The sequence below is a fragment of the Passer montanus genome, unplaced genomic scaffold (genome assembly GCF_014805655.1).
Source record: "Passer montanus isolate IOZ18808 unplaced genomic scaffold, ASM1480565v1 scaffold59, whole genome shotgun sequence".
In the NCBI taxonomy this organism is placed as follows: Eukaryota; Metazoa; Chordata; class Aves; order Passeriformes; family Passeridae; genus Passer; species Passer montanus.
Window position 1 is genome coordinate 950,466 of NW_024370926.1, and position 15,322 is coordinate 965,787.

Sequence of the window (15,322 nt, forward strand, 5' to 3'; positions counted from 1 at the left end):
CCCATTACCCCCACCCCAATCACCCCCACATTTCCTCCCCATATCCCTCCCCTCCCTCTCTCTGCCCCCTGTTCCCCATGCCCACTGGGATCACTCCTTAAGGATTTCCTGGGATGGGCCCTGGGGTCATGGGGGCTGCTGGGAATGTCCCCCAGCCCAGCTCCAGGTGACCTGGGCTCCTGGACTATCCCAATCCCACAGGGATCACGGAGTGCTCCCGCTAGGAACGGTAAAACACATCCCAAAGTGCTGGATTCCAGCCTGCCCTTCTCCCAGATCCGTAATTCCCACCCCAATGGGGAACACACCTTCCTGGGACAGCCCCATCTATGGCCTCCTGTCCTGGGAGCTCCTTTGGGCTCGGAAAGGCTTCTCTTGTTGGGAAGGAGGATTTGATCCCTGAGGGAGGATTAGATCCTGAGAGAAGGTGTGATCCCTGAGGGAGGAGTTGATCCCTGAGGGAGGGTTTGATCCTGAGGGAGGATTAGATCCTGAGGGAGGAGTTGATCCCTGAGGGAGGATTAGATCTTGAGGGAGTAGTTGATCCCTGAGGGAGGATTAGATCCTGAGGAGAAGGTGTGATCCCTGATGGAGGATTAGATCCTGAGGGAGGATTAGATCCTGAGAGAAGGTGTGATCCCTGAGGGAGGATTTCATCCCTGAGGGAGGATTAGATCCTGAGGGAGGATTAGATCCTGAGAGAAGGTGTGATCCCTGAGGGAGGATTAGATCCTGAAGAGGTTGTGATCCCTGAGGGAGGAGTTGATCCCTGAAGGAGGATTAGATCCTGAGGGAAACTGTGATCCCTGAGGGAGGGTATGGTCTCTGACGAGGGTGTGATCCCTGAGGGAGAAGTTGATCCCTGAGGGAGGAGTTGATCCCTCAGGGAGGGTATGATCCCTGAGGGAGGATTAGATCCCTGAGGAGGGTGTGATCCCTGAGGGAGGATTAGATCCCTGAGAGAAGGTGTGATCCCTATGGGAGAATGTGATTCCTGAGGGAGGATTAGATCCTGAGGGAGGAGTTGATCCCTCAGGGAGGGTATGATCCCTGAGGGAGAAGTTGATCCCTGAGGGAGGATTAGATCCTGAGGGAAACTGTGATCCCTGAGGGAGGATTAGATCCCTGGGGAGGGTGTGATCCCTGAGGGAGAGTATGATTCCTGAGGAGGACTTGATCCCTGAGGGAGGACTTGATCCCTGAGGGAGGACTTGATCCCTGAGGAAGCTGTGATCCCTGATCCCGTGGCAGGAGCCGATGACCTTCGAGGACGTGGCGGTGTTCCTGAGCCGGGCCGAGTGGGACGCGCTCACGGCGTGGCAGCGGGAGCTGTACCGGGATGTCGTGTCCGACACCTACGAGCTGCTGACCTCCCTGGGTAATCCTGGGAACAACCCCGGGCAGGGCTTCCCTCAGATCCCACCCCAGCGGCTTCCAGAGCGCTGAATCCCAGAATCCCAGAGTGGCTGAGGTTGGAAAAGGCCTTGGAGATGGCTGAGTCCAACAATTCTCCAACACTGCCAAGGCCACCACTAATCCATGTCTCCAAGTGCCTCATCCTCATGGCTTTCCAATCCCTCCAGGGCTGGACAACCCTTCCCGCGAGGAGTTTTCCCTTTTAGGGGCTGATCAGGGAGTTTAGTGCTGGAAAAGGCGGGATTTGGGTCCAGCACCCCTGGAAATGATTCCCTAACATCAGGGAGCACGGTGGGATGTCCCACCCCTGGGATGAGCAGGAGACATTCCCTCGCTGGCAAAGCCTGTCAGTGGAACTGGGAAGCTGTGGAACTTCCCACACTTCCATCAGGGCTCTCAGGAATAATTCCCTCCCTGGCAGCAGCTCCGGTTTCTCCCTCACTTTTCCCACATCTCAGAGGTGTTTCCATGCACGGTGAGGCACAGCTGGGGTGTCCCAGTCCTTGGTTTTCCCGTGATCAGGGACAGTCCAACGCCCTCTGTCCCATTCCCAGGTTATCCAGGCCCCAAGCCTGACATCCTGCACCGGTTGGAGCGCGGGGAAGAGCCGTGGATCTGCTCATCCCCAGGTGAGCAGCAACATCCCAACCCTGTGGGATGGAATCCACATCCAGGATGGGGTCAGGGCTTCCTGCTCCATCCCCGTGGCTGTGGAAAAGTCAGGATTCCTGGTGGGGACAAGGACAGGGCTCTTCCTTCATTCCCATGGCCATGGAGAGCAATTATTTCCAGCCTGGCTGGTGACATCTGCTGTTTTCCCTGCAGGACACGCTGGGAGCTGGCTGGAGGAGCCTTCCTCTGGGGGGTGGCCCAGAGCCAGTGGGTACCAGGGGCTGGAGACCTCGTGTCCAGGTGAGTCCTGCTCCAGCCCCATTCCTGGGCCACTCCCAGGGCTTCTCCCACTGCAGGGCTCCCCTGATGTCTGGCAGAGGTTGGGATGTGGAGCTCGGGCAGTCCCAGACTGGGAAGAAGGGATGTTCCTCTCCTTGCTCCTTCCAGGAAGGATCCAATCCCTTCCCACCTCTCACCCAGCAGGATGGAGCACCTTGTGGTGTCTCCAGGACAGGAGCTTCCAGAAGAAGTTTGGCTGTCACGAGGGAAGGAGCGAAGTCCCGTCGGAAGCAGATGTTGGAGTGAGGAGCCAAGGCCAGCCATGGCTTGTGAAGGAGGAAGAGGAGGATAAACCTGGACTCATGGAAGACATAACCCACAGTGAGACATTCCTGCTTCATTCCGTAATGGAGCAGCAGAGCCTGAATCCTTGGGAACAGCTGTGGGATGGCCCTGGGGAGAGGAGTCACGGGAACGCCCAAAACCATGGACACACCTTGGGAGAGGCGACGCTTCTCCCGAGAACCCGGCAGCTGCGGGTGGAGGAGCTGAGAGCGGCGGTGGCGAAGGACCACGGCTACTGCCTGCGGAGTGAGCCGGGCACGCCCTGCGCCCCCCGGACCTGCTGCCTGTGGGAACACAACTACTGCCAGCAGCGCCGGGCCAGGGGCAGCCGCGAGGCCAGGGGGAACCACGAGGCCGGGAGGAGCCACGAGGCCAGCACCGCCCGCGCCATGCGCCGTCAGCTGGCGCGGCGGCACTTACAATGGGGCAGGACGTTCCGGAGAGCCAGGGAGATCCTGCGGCGCTACCAGCCCTACTGGAGGTTGGGGTTTCCGTGGAGAGACCGCTCCAGCTCCGGCAGCGCCGCGCAGGGGACGAGCCCTGCGGTTTGTCCTCCGACGAATGAAGCCGCGCCGCGCCAGCTCCAGGGCGCCGGGAATGCTGAGGGGGAGACATTGGACACACGACGTGCCCCGGAGGGGATTTTGGGAACTGGAGGCTCCTCCCCTGCCCTAATCCCGGATGTAGGGGTGGGGAAGAGAGCAAAGCCTCTGGAGCATCCTGGTGCCAGACAGGAGCTTGAAGGAGGTGCTGCACCCCAGGAATCACAGGAGGCGTCGCTCCAGGACGTGTTCCGGAATGTGCTGAAGACAGTCAGGTACATACTGGACTCCCTGTGCCAGAAGTTTGAGCTCCAGGGGGTCTCCCAAGGGAAGAGCATCTGGCCCATTGTCATCCAGATTGACAACTTGACGGAGATCAGGAAGCACTGACTCGCAGGGGAAACTTGAATTGGATTCCCTGAGGCACAGCACTCAATCCCCCCCGGTTCTGGGGGGTTCAGGAGGAGAAACGTGGCAGAGGTGGACTGGGGGAGGTGAAACTGGGAATGTGGAGCCTGCCCTGAACTGGGATTGATTGAGAGGTTTTGGAGAAAAGCATTGGGAAAGGGGAGGATTCATGTGGTTCAAAGGAGGAAAGAAGGAAAAGTAAGCATGGGATCCTGAAATCCTGGAATGGTTTGGGTTGGAAGGGATGTTAAATCCACCTCTAAAAACCAACCAGGGGTTGGGCTGTGCTCCTGTCACCGAAACTACGGGAAAAACAAAAACCCTCCAACAACGTTTTTGGTGTTACACAAGGCATTTCCTTATTTCTGGCTGGGGTATGCAACAGAAATAATTTCACCCACACATGGCCTGGGTGTGCAGAGAAAACCATTTCATGACAGGCAAACTTTTACTCAATTTTTCCCAAACTTTATCCAGTCCAAAACCCACAGAAATCCATTGGTTCAATCCTCATTGGTTCCAAACTGCAGAGTTCTCAGAATTCGGTTCCTTATTGGACCAGGATTATTTTGCCTCTGATGTTTATTAGGCTGTCACTAATTTCTTGATCAGCCATTTCCAGCCCCAGGGGTCTGGGGTAGATGTTCCTTGATGTTTGCTGATGGTTGTTATCTTTTTGGGTGTCTTTTGGGCTGTTCCCAGTTTGTTGAGACCTTAAATTTATCAGTCTTCACAGAGGCAAACAATACCCTTGAAAAAAACATTCCTCTAATTCCCTTCTCCAAGTCAAGGGCAAACAGAGCCTGCCAAAAAAATAAAATAAATTTTAAACGTTGTATAGTTGCCAACACTCAGAGAACAGGGAGAGGATGAGGAGAAACAGTCTCGAGTTGTGCCAGGGAGGGTCAGGTTGGGTTGGCTTGGATATAGGGAAGGACAAAGGAGGGTTTAGTTCCAGTCATGTGGAAATGTTTTCCTGGGAAATCCAGCCTGGCCTGAATTCCCAGCAGCTTTTGGAACCTCTGGAATTGGATCATGACAAGGAAAAGGTGATTGTGGGTCTTGATGACTCCCCGTGTGTGAGGCCACGAGGCTTGACTCCATTTTGCTCAGAAGGCTGATTTATTATATATGATATTAAAATACCACATTAAAACTGTACTAAAAGAACAAAGAGAGGAGAAGATCAGAAAGCTACAAAGGCAAGAATAGGATAGGAATGAATAACACAATTTTGTGACTGCTCAGAGTCCGGTGCAGCTGCATCTGTGATTGGCTCTTAATTAGAAACAATCAGCATGCCCCAACCACAGATGCACCTGTTGCATTCCGCAGCAGCAGGCTGGGGTGGAAGGACCCCAAAACCCGTCCGGTTCCAGCCCCTGCCTGGCACTGGGAACCTTCCAGAGCCCGGGTCGTGTCCGGGCCTGGCTGTGGGAACGGCGCCAAGACAAACCCGCGGCTGCTCCGGAACGAGGAGGGGCAGCTCAGTCCTGGGAAGGGCAAATAAACCCCGAGCCAGATTTATGAGCAGGGAATTTCCCCGGCTCAGGGCTCAGGGTTGGGTTTGGGTGGGGTTTACTGTCCCTGTCAGAGGTGGGACACGTCCTGGGAATCACAACTTCCCGAGGAAAACTCACTGAATTTTCCTTTTCTTTATTCCCAAAATGGCCTTTAAGGCCATTGGTGGCTTTTTGGTGCCTGCTCGTGGCTGGCACAGGCAGCTAAAAATGAAATTTAAACATTTTACAGCCATTTTGAATATGCTTCTCTTGCTGTTAAATCCTAGGTGGGATACATGGGGAAAATTGGAATAACTGAGGAGTTTGGAAGGAGCTGAGAGGATTTTGGAGGAAATTCTGAAGGAATTGAAGAATTTGGAGGGAATCTGGGAAGGAACGGGGAAGAATTTGGAAGGAATTACAGAATTTAAAGGGAATTTTTAAGGAACCGGGGACATTTTGGGAGGAATTTGGAAAGACTTGAAGGGAAGCAGCGAGAGCAGTCAATCCCCGGGGATGTGTCGGATCCCCATCCCGGGGGGAGAGCCTGGATGTGGTGCAGGACAATCCCACCCTCCTCCTTGGAAGGCTGGGCCTGGCTGCAGCTGGAATGTCCCAGGGTCGGGTGGGGTTTGCTGCAGGGCTGTGACTGACACCGTCCCTCCCTGGGGACTTCCAGCTGCCACCCCCTTTGTCCCCTGTGATTTATGAGGATGTTTTCCACCCGGCCCGGCCCCTGAGCCGAGGGTCACCCTCGGGGCAGGACCCTGGGTGTCCTCCCGGAGCTTCCTGCTCCCCTGTTTGCAGAGAGGGACAGGCCATAAATCACCCCGGGCTGGAAAGCCCCGTCTGTCCTCGGGGACCAAAAATCACCCCCAGCACTGCCGAGGCCAGCACTGACCGTGTCCCCAAGTGCCACCTCCACAGGGATTTTAAATTCCTCCAGGGAGGGGACTCCACCGTGGCCCTGGGCAGATTTTTGAGGAAGGAATTTTCCCAAATCCAGCCTGGACCTCCCCTGGCCCAGCCTGAGGCTGTTTCCCCTTGTCCTGTCCCTGTTCCCTGGGAGAGGATCCCGACCCTCACCTGGCTCAGACCTTTCATCCCCACCACGCTCTGGACCATCCATGGCCAGTGTGGGAAATGGATTTGTAGGGAATTTTCAAAGCCTGACAGAAGGCTCACACAGTGTGAGCATCTGTGTGCAAACTGAGGTGAGAAATGCTGACTTGGAAATGCCGTGGAATGGACAGACATTGCTGAGAGAGAAATGGAGCTAGAAACAAGCTTTAAAGGATGGCCTTGCAAGTAAGACTGGATACTTTGGAGAAATAGAGCTGTGAAAGATTAAAAAGTAATTTTAGATGGTTGGTTTTAAACATTTACAGCATGGTGTGGCTAAAGCTGATAAGCCAAGAAACACTGATTGTGTGTTGTAATTAGGAAATAGTTGGTTTTTGATTGTGATGGTGTGAATGATAACATCTGCATTGTCTCACCCTCCACATGAGACTGAAAATGGAATAAAAGTTTTTAAAACACCTCTCTGGGTCAGAAAAGAGTTCAACCTGACAGGCCGTGTCTGTCACCCTGTCCTCGCTGCCACCCCCTGCTCACACATTCCCTGCCCTGGGGACCCCGATGGAGGGGGACCCCAAACCCTGCTGCCCAGAGGTGACCCGCACACCCATCCCCGCCGCCCTGGGCACCGCGGCGGGCTGGGCTGGGCTCCGGGCCAGATTCATCCCCCCGGAATGTCCCTGTGTGCCAGCCCCGCTACGCCCAGGCCAGCCCCCATAAAAGCGCTGCCGGCGCCGGGGGAGCAGGATGGGGGATCCAGGATCCAGGAGCGCCATGGGGCCGCTGCTGCTGCTGCTGGGGCTGGGGCTGGCCGGAGCTTCCACGCCGCAGCCACGCGGATCCACGCCGGCACAGGACGGAACCGCGGTGTCCTCGTCCTCGCCGCGGGCCCTGAGCTACGGGGACGTGGTGGCGGCGGCCGTGGAGCTGCTCAACAGCTCAACCTGACAGGCCGTGTCTGTCACCACAGTCCCTGTCCTCGCTGTCACCCCCTGCCCTGGGGACCCCAATGGAGGGGGACCCCAAACCCTGCTGCCCAGAGGTGACCCGCACACCCATCCCCGCCGCCCTGGGCACCGCGGCGGGCTGGGCTGGGCTCCTGGCCAGATTCATCCCCCCGGAATGTCCCTGTGTGCCAGCCCCGCTACGCCCAGGCCAGCCCCCATAAAAGCGCTGCCGGCGCCGGGGGAGCAGGATGGGGGATCCAGGATCCAGGAGCGCCATGGGGCCGCTGCTGCTGCTGCTGCTGGGGCTGGGGCTGGCCGGAGCTTCCACGCCAGAGCCACGCGGATCCACGCCGGCACAGGACGGAACCGCGGTGTCCCCGTCCTCGCCGCGGGCCCTGAGCTACGGGGACGTGGTGGCGGCGGCCGTGGAGCTGCTCAACGCCAGGGCCGCCAGTCCCCACGTGCTGCGGCTGCGGGAGGCCCAGCCCCGGCCCGGCTGGGTGGGTGCTGGGCTCTCCCTTTCCAGGGGAAGCTCCAGGACTGGGCAGTGCTGGATGCGGCCCTGCTCGGGGTGGATCTGCCCCGTTTTGGGTCTGAGCCCTGAGGGACTCAGCGCAGCCGAGTCGGGGCTGGGCCTGACCCGTTCCAGGCTGGATGTGGCCCCTCCTGGGGCTGGTTCTGGTCTGTTGTGGGGCTGGGCACTGGAGGCAGCGGATCCCTGATGGATCCTGTCCCTTTTCCCAGCCCTCGGACCTGCAGAGCAGGCAGGAGCTGAGCTTCACCGTGGAGGAAACCACGTGCAGGACACCGGGAACGGCCACCAGCAACTGCAAGAGCCGCTGGCTCGGGGTGAGGCTTCTTCCTGTGGGAACTGGGGATTATCCCGTGGGGAAACTGAGGCACGAGGGGGCTGGGCTCTCCTGTGTCCCCTCTGTGCCCCACAGGCGGTGACCTTGTGCCAGGGCTCCGTTTTCCTGGAGGGGCAGCAGCCCACGGTGGAGCTCTCCTGCGAGAAGGCCCCAGCCGCGGTGAGAAGGGGCTGGGATGGCTCCGTGTCCCCCCAGGTCCCCTCTGCCCCCCTCCCCCAGGTCTGACCCTGCCCTTTCTTTCCCCAGTTTGGCCAAATCTGGAAATCCAAGATCAGGGATTTCTTTGGCAAGGTCAAGCAGCGTTTCCGGGGGCTCTTCCAGTGCGGTCGGATCTGGATCCGGGACAGGCTCAACCTCAAGGCACCCAAACCCTGAGGGGTGACACTGCTGTGCCCCCTCCCTGTGTCCCCACCTTGTGTCCCCTCCCTGTGCCCCCTCCCCAGGTGCTTCACTGCCAATAAAGGTCCCTGCATCACTCCTGGTGTCACCTGAGTGTCCCTGGCCCCAGTGGGGACCCCCGAGCGCTCCCGGACCCCCCAAATCCCCCCGTGCCCAGCCGAGGAGCTGGGAGAGCTGGGAACACCCTGGGAGTCATGAATGGGGGGTGTCACGAGTGGGGGGCACTCACCGGGGTTCCCTGGAGAGGCAAAGGGACCCCCCTGCAGGTGCTGCCACCTCGGGACCCCCTGGCAGCCCCTCCCCAGCTCCCGCTGCTTCCCGGCCACTGTCACCGCAAGGGGGACACGAGGATGGGGACAGGGCTGGTGACAGAGTGACCCGAGGGGAGCAGGAGCAGCTCCCCCAAAATGGGCACAACGCGGGCACCACTGGGGTCTCCTCCTGGCACCGGCCCCCTGCAGGGACTTGGAGCCCTGGGATTGTCCTTCCCTGTCCCCAGGACACCTTGGGGGGAGCCTGTGGGGTCCCCACAGTGGGTTTGTGGGGTGCAGACCCACAGGAATATTGAGGGACAGGAGGGACACCCCAGGGGGCTGCAGCCATGACTCTGCTCCAGACACTTTTGGGGCTCAGGGGTCCCCGAGCCCCCCAAATCTGCACCCACAATGTCCCTGTCCCAAACTGGGTTCACCATGGGGGTCCCTTTTTTGGGACCTGAACCCCCCCAGCCCCTCCCTGCAGCTCCCTGGAGGGCTCAGAGTGTCCCCTCTGTCCCCTCCCCACCTCCCTTTGCCATCACTGCTGATTGGGGGGGACAAGGTGCAGTGGGGACAGTGCCACCACGGGGACAATGCCACCACGGGGACAGTGACACCCTGGGGCTGACGGTGGTCCCTTTTTTGGGTGAGGTCCTGGGGGCTCCCCAGAGTGAACCCATCCCCGTCCCCAGTCCGACTCCACGTCCCGTTGAGGACGATGAGGAGGAGCAGCCCCGTGTGCCAGGCGTGCCTCAGTTTCCCCGTGTGACAGAGACAGGAGGTCGCGGTGCCCGCACGGCCACTCCCGGTGGCCCCTTTATTGCTCAGCCCAGCCCCACGGAGCCCCTCAGGTGGACGTTGTACTTGATCCTGGGTCGGAAGCGCCGGACCTTCCTCAGGAAGCGCCCGAAGCCTGGGTGCTCCCCAGAGCGAACCCATCCCCGTCCCCAGTCCGACTCCACGTCCCGTTGAGGACGATGAGGAGGAGCAGCCCCGTGTGCCAGGCGTGCCTCAGTTTCCCCGTGTGACAGAGACAGGAGGTCGCGGTGCCCGCACGGCCACTCCCGGTGGCCCCTTTATTGCTCAGCCCAGCCCCACGGAGCCCCTCAGGTGGACGTTGTACTTGATCCTGGGTCGGAAGCGCCGGACCTTCCTCAGGAAGCGCCCGAAGCGGCCGCGCTGCACCAGAACCGGCTGCCGGAGGGATGGGGGGGTCGGGGGGTGCGGGACTCCGCCTGGGAGCACAGCCGGGACCCCACCCAGGGCCCCCCGCAGCTGGAAACCCACCCGGGACCCCGCACCAGGGACCCCATCCTCAGGATCCCACCCAGGAACCCATATCAGGGACCCCCTCCTCAGAATCCCACCAGGGACCCCACTCCAGGGGTATTCCCCACCCGGGACCCCGCACCAGGGACCCCATCCCCAGGATCCCACCAAAGACTCCATCCCCAGGATCCCACCAGGGCCCCCATCCCCAGGATCCCACCCAGGACCCCGCACCAGGGATCCAGGACCCCATCCCCAGGATCCCACCAAAGACTCCATCCCCAGGATCCCACCAGGGACCCCATCCCCAGGATCCCACCAGGGACCCCACTCCAGGGGTATTCCCCACCCAGGACCTGCACCAGGGATCCCATCCCCAGAATTCCATCCAGGACCTCACATCAGGGACCCCATCCCCAGGATCCCACCAGAGACCCCACTCCAGGGGTATTCCCCACCCAGGACCCCACTCCAGGGACCCCATCCCCCAGACCCCATATCAGGGACCCCATCCCCAGAATCCCATCCAGGACCCCATATCAAGGACCCCCCAGGACCCCACTCCAGGGGTATTCCCCACCCAGGACCCCACTCCAGGGACTCCACTCGTGTCCCCACACCTGGAACATCTGGCACCCCACATCCAGAACCCAACACTTGTGACCCCACCCGTGTCCCCAAGCCCAGACCCCACCCAGGACCCCGACCATGGGACTCTGCACCTACAACCCCCCACCCAGGACCCCCGCCCAGCCCCCGTGAGCTCCCCAGGACCCCCCACCCTCCTCTGGAGCCATGGGGGGGCAGGGAGCCCCCGGGTGTCCCTTTTGGGGGTTGGGGACCCTGCAGGGACCCTCCCCTCGCACTCACGTCGGAGGAGGCGTCGGAGCAGTGCAGGTCGATCTCGGGCGAGTCCTGGCGGAACTTCACCGGCCCCGAGCACTCCTTGATGACCTGGGGGGACACGCGGTGTCACCCGGGGATGGCAGCGGGCCCCCGTGCCCCCTTCCTCCCGCTGCTGCTCCTCCTCCTCCTCACCCCGTTCTCCTTGAAGTCGCAGTCGTCGGGGCTGGTGCTGGCGCTGGCAGCACACTCGGTCTCCATCATGCTGAAGTTGAGTCTCTGCAGCGAGCTCAGCTCCACGCCCTGCGGACACGGGGGGGTGGCAGGAGAGGGGTCACCAGTGGGGTGGCAGTCACTGGAGTGGGCTCAGGGCCAGCGCTGGGCGGTCACAAGGAGGGGATCGTGAGGGGTGGGTGACAAATGGGGGGTCACGAGCGGGGGGACAGGAATAGGGATCATGGGGGGTGTGTGACAAATGGGGGGTCACGATGGGGTGACAGGAATAGGGGTCATGAGGGGTGGGTCACAAGTGGGGTGACACTCACGGGTCGGCCCTGTGCGCTCCAAGTGGGGTACCGCGAGTGGGGGGACAGGAATAGGGGTCATGGGTGAGTCACAAATGGGGGGTCACGATGGGGTGACACTCACGGATTGGCATTGTGCACCCTGAGTGGGGTAGGAGGAGTGGGGGGACAGGAATAGGGGTCAGGGTCACAAATGGGGGGTCCCGAGTGGGGGGCACTCACCGGGGCGGACTCAGGGTCGCGCTGGGCAGCCCCGGTCAGGCACCCCGAGTGGGGTGGGGGTGTCACCCGTGGGGGGGTCCCGGGCGGGGGGCACTCACCGGGCCGGGCTCGGGCTCCGCGCTGAGCAGCCTGAAGGCGTTCTGCACCTCGGGCTGCTGGTTGTAGGAATCCACGGCCTGCACCAGCGCCTCGGTGTAGGACAGGGACGCCGGGCCGGGGAGGGCGCAGGCCCCCCCCAGCACCGCCAGCACCAGCACCCACGAGCTCGGCATCGCTGTCCCCACGGCCACCCCCGGGCCCCTTTTATCCCCCACGGGAGGCTGGGGACCCGCCCCGGGGCTGCCCCTGGGGACACGCCCGGCCCAAGCCGCAGAGCGGCCGTTCTTTTGGGGGGACGCGGGGGGGTCCCGTGTGTCCCCGTGGATGGGCGGTGGCATCTGAACCCCCCGGGGTCCCCCCCCTCGGGAGCCCCTTGGCGGGCTCGGGGGGTTTGGGGGCCAGGGCCCCTCGGGTGGTGGTGACACGTCGCCCGTGTCAGGTTGGTGCCCGCGGGGTTGCACAACCCCAAAGTTGCGCCACCGCTGTTGCCCAAGGCCCAGGGTGCCCCCCCGGCTCCCCCGAGCTGTCACCCCCACACACGCACACTGCGAGCCCCAAATCTCTTTATTGGGGTTCCGCTGGGGACAGGGGGCGGCGGGACGGGCCCTGCAGGGACGCGCTGGGAGCGGGGCGAGGCCGCGGGGGGGACCCCGAGGATGGTGATGATGAGGAGGAGGATGAGGAGGATGAGTGACCTGGGTTGCTGCCAGGCGAGCGGGGCTGGGCGCTGTCACCGGCCTGCTGCGGCCTAGGATAAAGGGGGGGTTTCACTCCAGAGCCAAAAACCCCACCAGAAGCGAGGGGGACGCGTGTCCCAGCCCCGGGATGCGCTCCCGGAGCCCTCACCGGCTCCCGGCCGCACTCCACCATCGACAGCGGCACGTCGGGCAGGAAGGTGAACACGGACACCTGGGCCGAGCAGCGCTGCACCTGCGGGCACAGCGGCCTCAGCACGCCGGAGAACCCCCCGTGGCCCCGGGTTCGGGGGTCCCACCCCGCGCTCACCCTGCCCGGGCGGCCGCGGCAGCCGCGGGGGTCCGGGGCGGGCTTGGGGCACGGCGGCTGCCGGGCCGTGAAGTTGATGCTGAAGTGGGTCCCCCAGTCGAAGCTCTGCCGGGACAAAAGCTCCGTGGGGCCCCGCACGGGATGGGTGCGGGCACCGGGAGAACACCCCACCTCGCACCCCTTTTCCTACCGTCCTGGCCACTCCGAGCAGCCGCAGCAGCCGCAGCTCCTGCCCGTGCGTCTCCAGCACGGAGCGCGCCAGCTCGCGGGGCGCGGGCACGGCCGGGGGCACGGCCGGGGGCACGGCCGGGGCCGGGGCAGCGCCCGCCGCCAGCAGCAGCAGCAGCAGCAGCAGCAGCGCCATGCGGGCAACGCGCCCCCGCCTCGCTGCAGCCCCGGGCCCGGCCCCGGCTGCGGGGGAAACAGCGGCCCCCGTGCCGCGGGACGGGATCGGCTTCCCGGTGTTTTCCTTGGCGCGGTGCCGCGCGGGGAGCGTGCCTGGACCGGCAGGGGATGCGGCGATGCTGGAGCTCGGCAGGGCCGGGCCCCCTGCGCGGCCCCTTGGCTGGGCCGGCTCCCGGGTTCTTGGAGGGCTCCTCCCGAGCCGGGAGCCACAGCATCCTCCTGGCTCCCACAGAGAGAAGAACCAGGAGCCCCCTCCCCTCTCCCAGTTTCTTTACATGATTTTGGGTTTTCTAAATCCCTCTCAGCCTGCTCAGATTCATCCAAACAGCCTAGGCCCAGGTTTTCCTTGGAAGAACCAGGAGCCCTCTCCCCTCTCCCAGTTTCTTTACATGATTTTGGGTTTTCTAAATCCCTCTCAGCCTGCTCAGATTCATCCAAACAGCCTAGGCCCAGGTTTTCCTTGGAAGAACCAGGAGCCCTCTCCCCTCTCCCAGTTTCTTTACATGATTTGGGGTTTTTAGGATCCTTCTCAGCCTGCCCAGATTCATCCAAACAGCCCAGGCCCAGGTTTTCCTTGGGGTCAGGAACACAGGGTTTACCAAGGACTCCTCTGTGTGGATCCTGCTCTCCCAGTTTGCCCTCCCTGGGTGACTGGGTCTCGTTTCCACAAAATTCAGGATTTTCCTGTTGCCTTTGGAGCTAGGAGCTCCCTGTTCTCCTCGCTTCATCCACAATGGAAAAGCAAAGAAATCCCTGGGGAAGGAATCCCGGGAAGCACATCTGGGAGAGACCTGAGCCTCCCGGGATCCCTGGGCCTGGGAACAGAGCTCTGGAAGCCCTGGGGCCATCGACAGCCCTGGGGTCAGGGGAGCTGCTGCTCTTCCAAAGGTGTTTGTTCCAAGATTCCCATTCCTAGGGACACAAGACCCGGGTGGGAGATGGTGGGAGGGAAAAGGGATAATGGAACACCAGGAGAGCAGCTCACCAGAGCCTCCTCTGCCCATGGAGACCATCAGGAGGGGTCCTGGAGAAGAGAAGATGCCACAGGCAACAACTTCATTCTGATCATGTTTTTTTCTTATTTTTCCTTTTTAAAGTCTGAGCAGCACAGAGAAGTCCAAAGGATTCCCATTCCTGGGAAGCCAGCAGTGGGTAGATGTGGGAGAAATGGATATGTCCTGATAGATGACATTTATAACCAGATATGCTCATTATAGACCCTAAAATATACACAGTACCCCGATACAGACACCCACATGTACAGCCAGAGCCCATCCCAGGGATGCTGGGAGCAGGAGCGGGGCTGGGGGCACATCCTGCTCCCAAATCCCTGGCAGCTGGGATGGGGTCAGGTTCCTGCTGCCTGGCCCTGAGTGCCCAGAGGAGGTATGGCTGTGCCCAGGCTGGCACGGGAAGAGCCGGGCACGGAGAGCTCTGCAGGGACGGTGGATCATGCAGGACAGGGGCTGAAGGGCTGAGCAGGGAAGATGCTGCCAGGCAGCTCTTTGGCTCTGCCAGCATTCCAAAGTTTCCTGGCACAAAACCCATGGCAAAGCCCTTTCCCAGCAGAGCACGACAAACTCGTGACGTATTTTCCTTGCCTCTTTGTTCCAGCTGCCTCTCAGGCTTGGAAAACACCTCAATAATTAATTTAAAGGACATCCTGATCATCTATTTTCCATTTTGAAACCCTCAGGCTGTTGCCTGGAGTCGTTTCCATCCATCCTTCTCCAGAGCTTGCCCAAACGATCCTGGTTTAACTGAACTTTTCCTCTTCCTGGTTTCTCCATCCTGTGGCTCTTGTGGAGAAGTTTTCCACATCAAGCTGAGGAAAGCACGAGAAACTGGGGGTGTCTTGTGTAAGAAGCTCCTGGAAGCAACAGTGTCGTGTTTGTCCTCTTTGGAGACCCCCTGTGCAACCAGGACCCCCCAAATCGCTGCTGATGCCCCTGGGAGGCCTCAGGTGGTTTTGCTGCTCCCAGAAGGTGCAGGTGGATTTTCCAAGTCCTTGAAGTGGCCGTTTTTATGTCACAATGAAGCCTGGCTCCCTCCCCCGGCTCACAACAGCACTTCCCAAAGGTGTAACCGCAGGAAAACCGACGATGGGTGGATGGATCCGGAGAAGGCTGAGGGGTCTTTGCCCATAAACTCACCACATTTGACCCTTCAGGACCTTCAACCCAAAAAGTTACAGCTGGGGATCACCCTCAAGTCAAGTTTGTGTTCCGATCGAGCACCTGGAAACGCTGGCACGCTCGCCGCAGCCGCGACGCCCCCCAAAAAACCAAACCCCCAAATG

General features: G+C 60.9%; 4 protein-coding genes across 6 annotated transcripts in view; 2 read left to right on the plus strand and 2 right to left on the minus strand.

The window, feature by feature from the left end:
- The window catches only part of LOC120510630 (zinc finger protein 90-like), a 5,715-nt gene extending 1,187 nt beyond the window's left edge, over positions 1-4,528 (plus strand). The window contains exons 2-5 of one of the 3 annotated variants that reach the window (XM_039726630.1): positions 1,252-1,378; positions 1,971-2,045; positions 2,242-2,328; positions 2,509-4,528. In XM_039726630.1, the coding sequence (XP_039582564.1) occupies positions 1,252-1,378; positions 1,971-2,045; positions 2,242-2,328; positions 2,509-3,584 (1,365 nt within the window). In that variant the 3' untranslated portion in view covers positions 3,585-4,528. Of the gene's footprint in view, positions 1-1,251; positions 1,379-1,970; positions 2,046-2,241; positions 2,329-2,475 lie in introns of all 3 variants that reach the window. The other 2 variants (XM_039726631.1, XM_039726629.1) reach the window with 2 other exon arrangements.
- Positions 4,529-7,406: 2,878 nt separating this feature from the next.
- LOC120510552 (cathelicidin-B1-like) lies at positions 7,407-8,448 on the plus strand. Its single transcript, XM_039726465.1, has 4 exons — positions 7,407-7,631; positions 7,876-7,980; positions 8,076-8,159; positions 8,247-8,448. The coding sequence occupies exons 1-4, from the start codon at positions 7,407-7,409 to the stop codon at positions 8,373-8,375; spliced, it is 543 nt and encodes a 180-aa protein (XP_039582399.1). The 3' UTR covers positions 8,376-8,448.
- Positions 8,449-9,703: 1,255 nt separating this feature from the next.
- LOC120510575 (cathelicidin antimicrobial peptide) lies at positions 9,704-12,088 on the minus strand. The gene is made up of 4 exons (XM_039726515.1): positions 11,613-12,088; positions 10,964-11,071; positions 10,796-10,879; positions 9,704-9,850 (listed from the first exon to the last, which is right to left on the minus strand). The coding sequence occupies exons 1-4, from the start codon at positions 11,949-11,951 to the stop codon at positions 9,740-9,742; spliced, it is 642 nt and encodes a 213-aa protein (XP_039582449.1). The 5' UTR covers positions 11,952-12,088; the 3' UTR covers positions 9,704-9,739.
- Positions 12,089-12,159: 71 nt separating this feature from the next.
- LOC120510576 (translation initiation factor IF-2-like) lies at positions 12,160-13,115 on the minus strand. The gene is made up of 4 exons (XM_039726516.1): positions 12,809-13,115; positions 12,619-12,723; positions 12,460-12,543; positions 12,160-12,354 (listed from the first exon to the last, which is right to left on the minus strand). Exons 1-4 carry the CDS (start codon positions 12,980-12,982, stop codon positions 12,178-12,180), a joined length of 540 nt encoding a protein of 179 aa, XP_039582450.1. The 5' UTR covers positions 12,983-13,115; the 3' UTR covers positions 12,160-12,177.
- Between the last annotated feature and the right edge of the window lie 2,207 nt (positions 13,116-15,322).

Bases quoted from the DNA above. Each gene is read 5' to 3' on its own strand.
- LOC120510576 (XM_039726516.1), bottom strand. From the start codon at position 12,982: ATGGCGCTGCTGCTGCTGCTGCTGCTGCTGCTGGCGGCGGGCGCTGCC. The intron at 12,544-12,618 runs GTGAGCGCGGGG...CTGTGCCCGCAG, and splicing joins GCCGCGGCCGCCCGGGCAGG to GTGCAGCGCTGCTCGGCCCA. The intron at 12,355-12,459 runs GTGAGGGCTCCG...CCTAGGCCGCAG, and splicing joins TGGAGTGCGGCCGGGAGCCG to CAGGCCGGTGACAGCGCCCA.
- LOC120510552 (XM_039726465.1), top strand. From the start codon at position 7,407: ATGGGGCCGCTGCTGCTGCTGCTGCTGGGGCTGGGGCTGGCCGGAGCT. The intron at 7,981-8,075 runs GTGAGGCTTCTT...TGTGCCCCACAG, and splicing joins GCAAGAGCCGCTGGCTCGGG to GCGGTGACCTTGTGCCAGGG. The intron at 8,160-8,246 runs GTGAGAAGGGGC...TTCTTTCCCCAG, and splicing joins GCGAGAAGGCCCCAGCCGCG to TTTGGCCAAATCTGGAAATC.
- LOC120510575 (XM_039726515.1), bottom strand. From the start codon at position 11,951: ATGCCACCGCCCATCCACGGGGACACACGGGACCCCCCCGCGTCCCCC. The intron at 10,880-10,963 runs GTGAGGAGGAGG...GTGTCCCCCCAG, and splicing joins GCGACTTCAAGGAGAACGGG to GTCATCAAGGAGTGCTCGGG. The intron at 9,851-10,795 runs GTGAGTGCGAGG...TCCCTCCGGCAG, and splicing joins GCTCCGACGCCTCCTCCGAC to CCGGTTCTGGTGCAGCGCGG.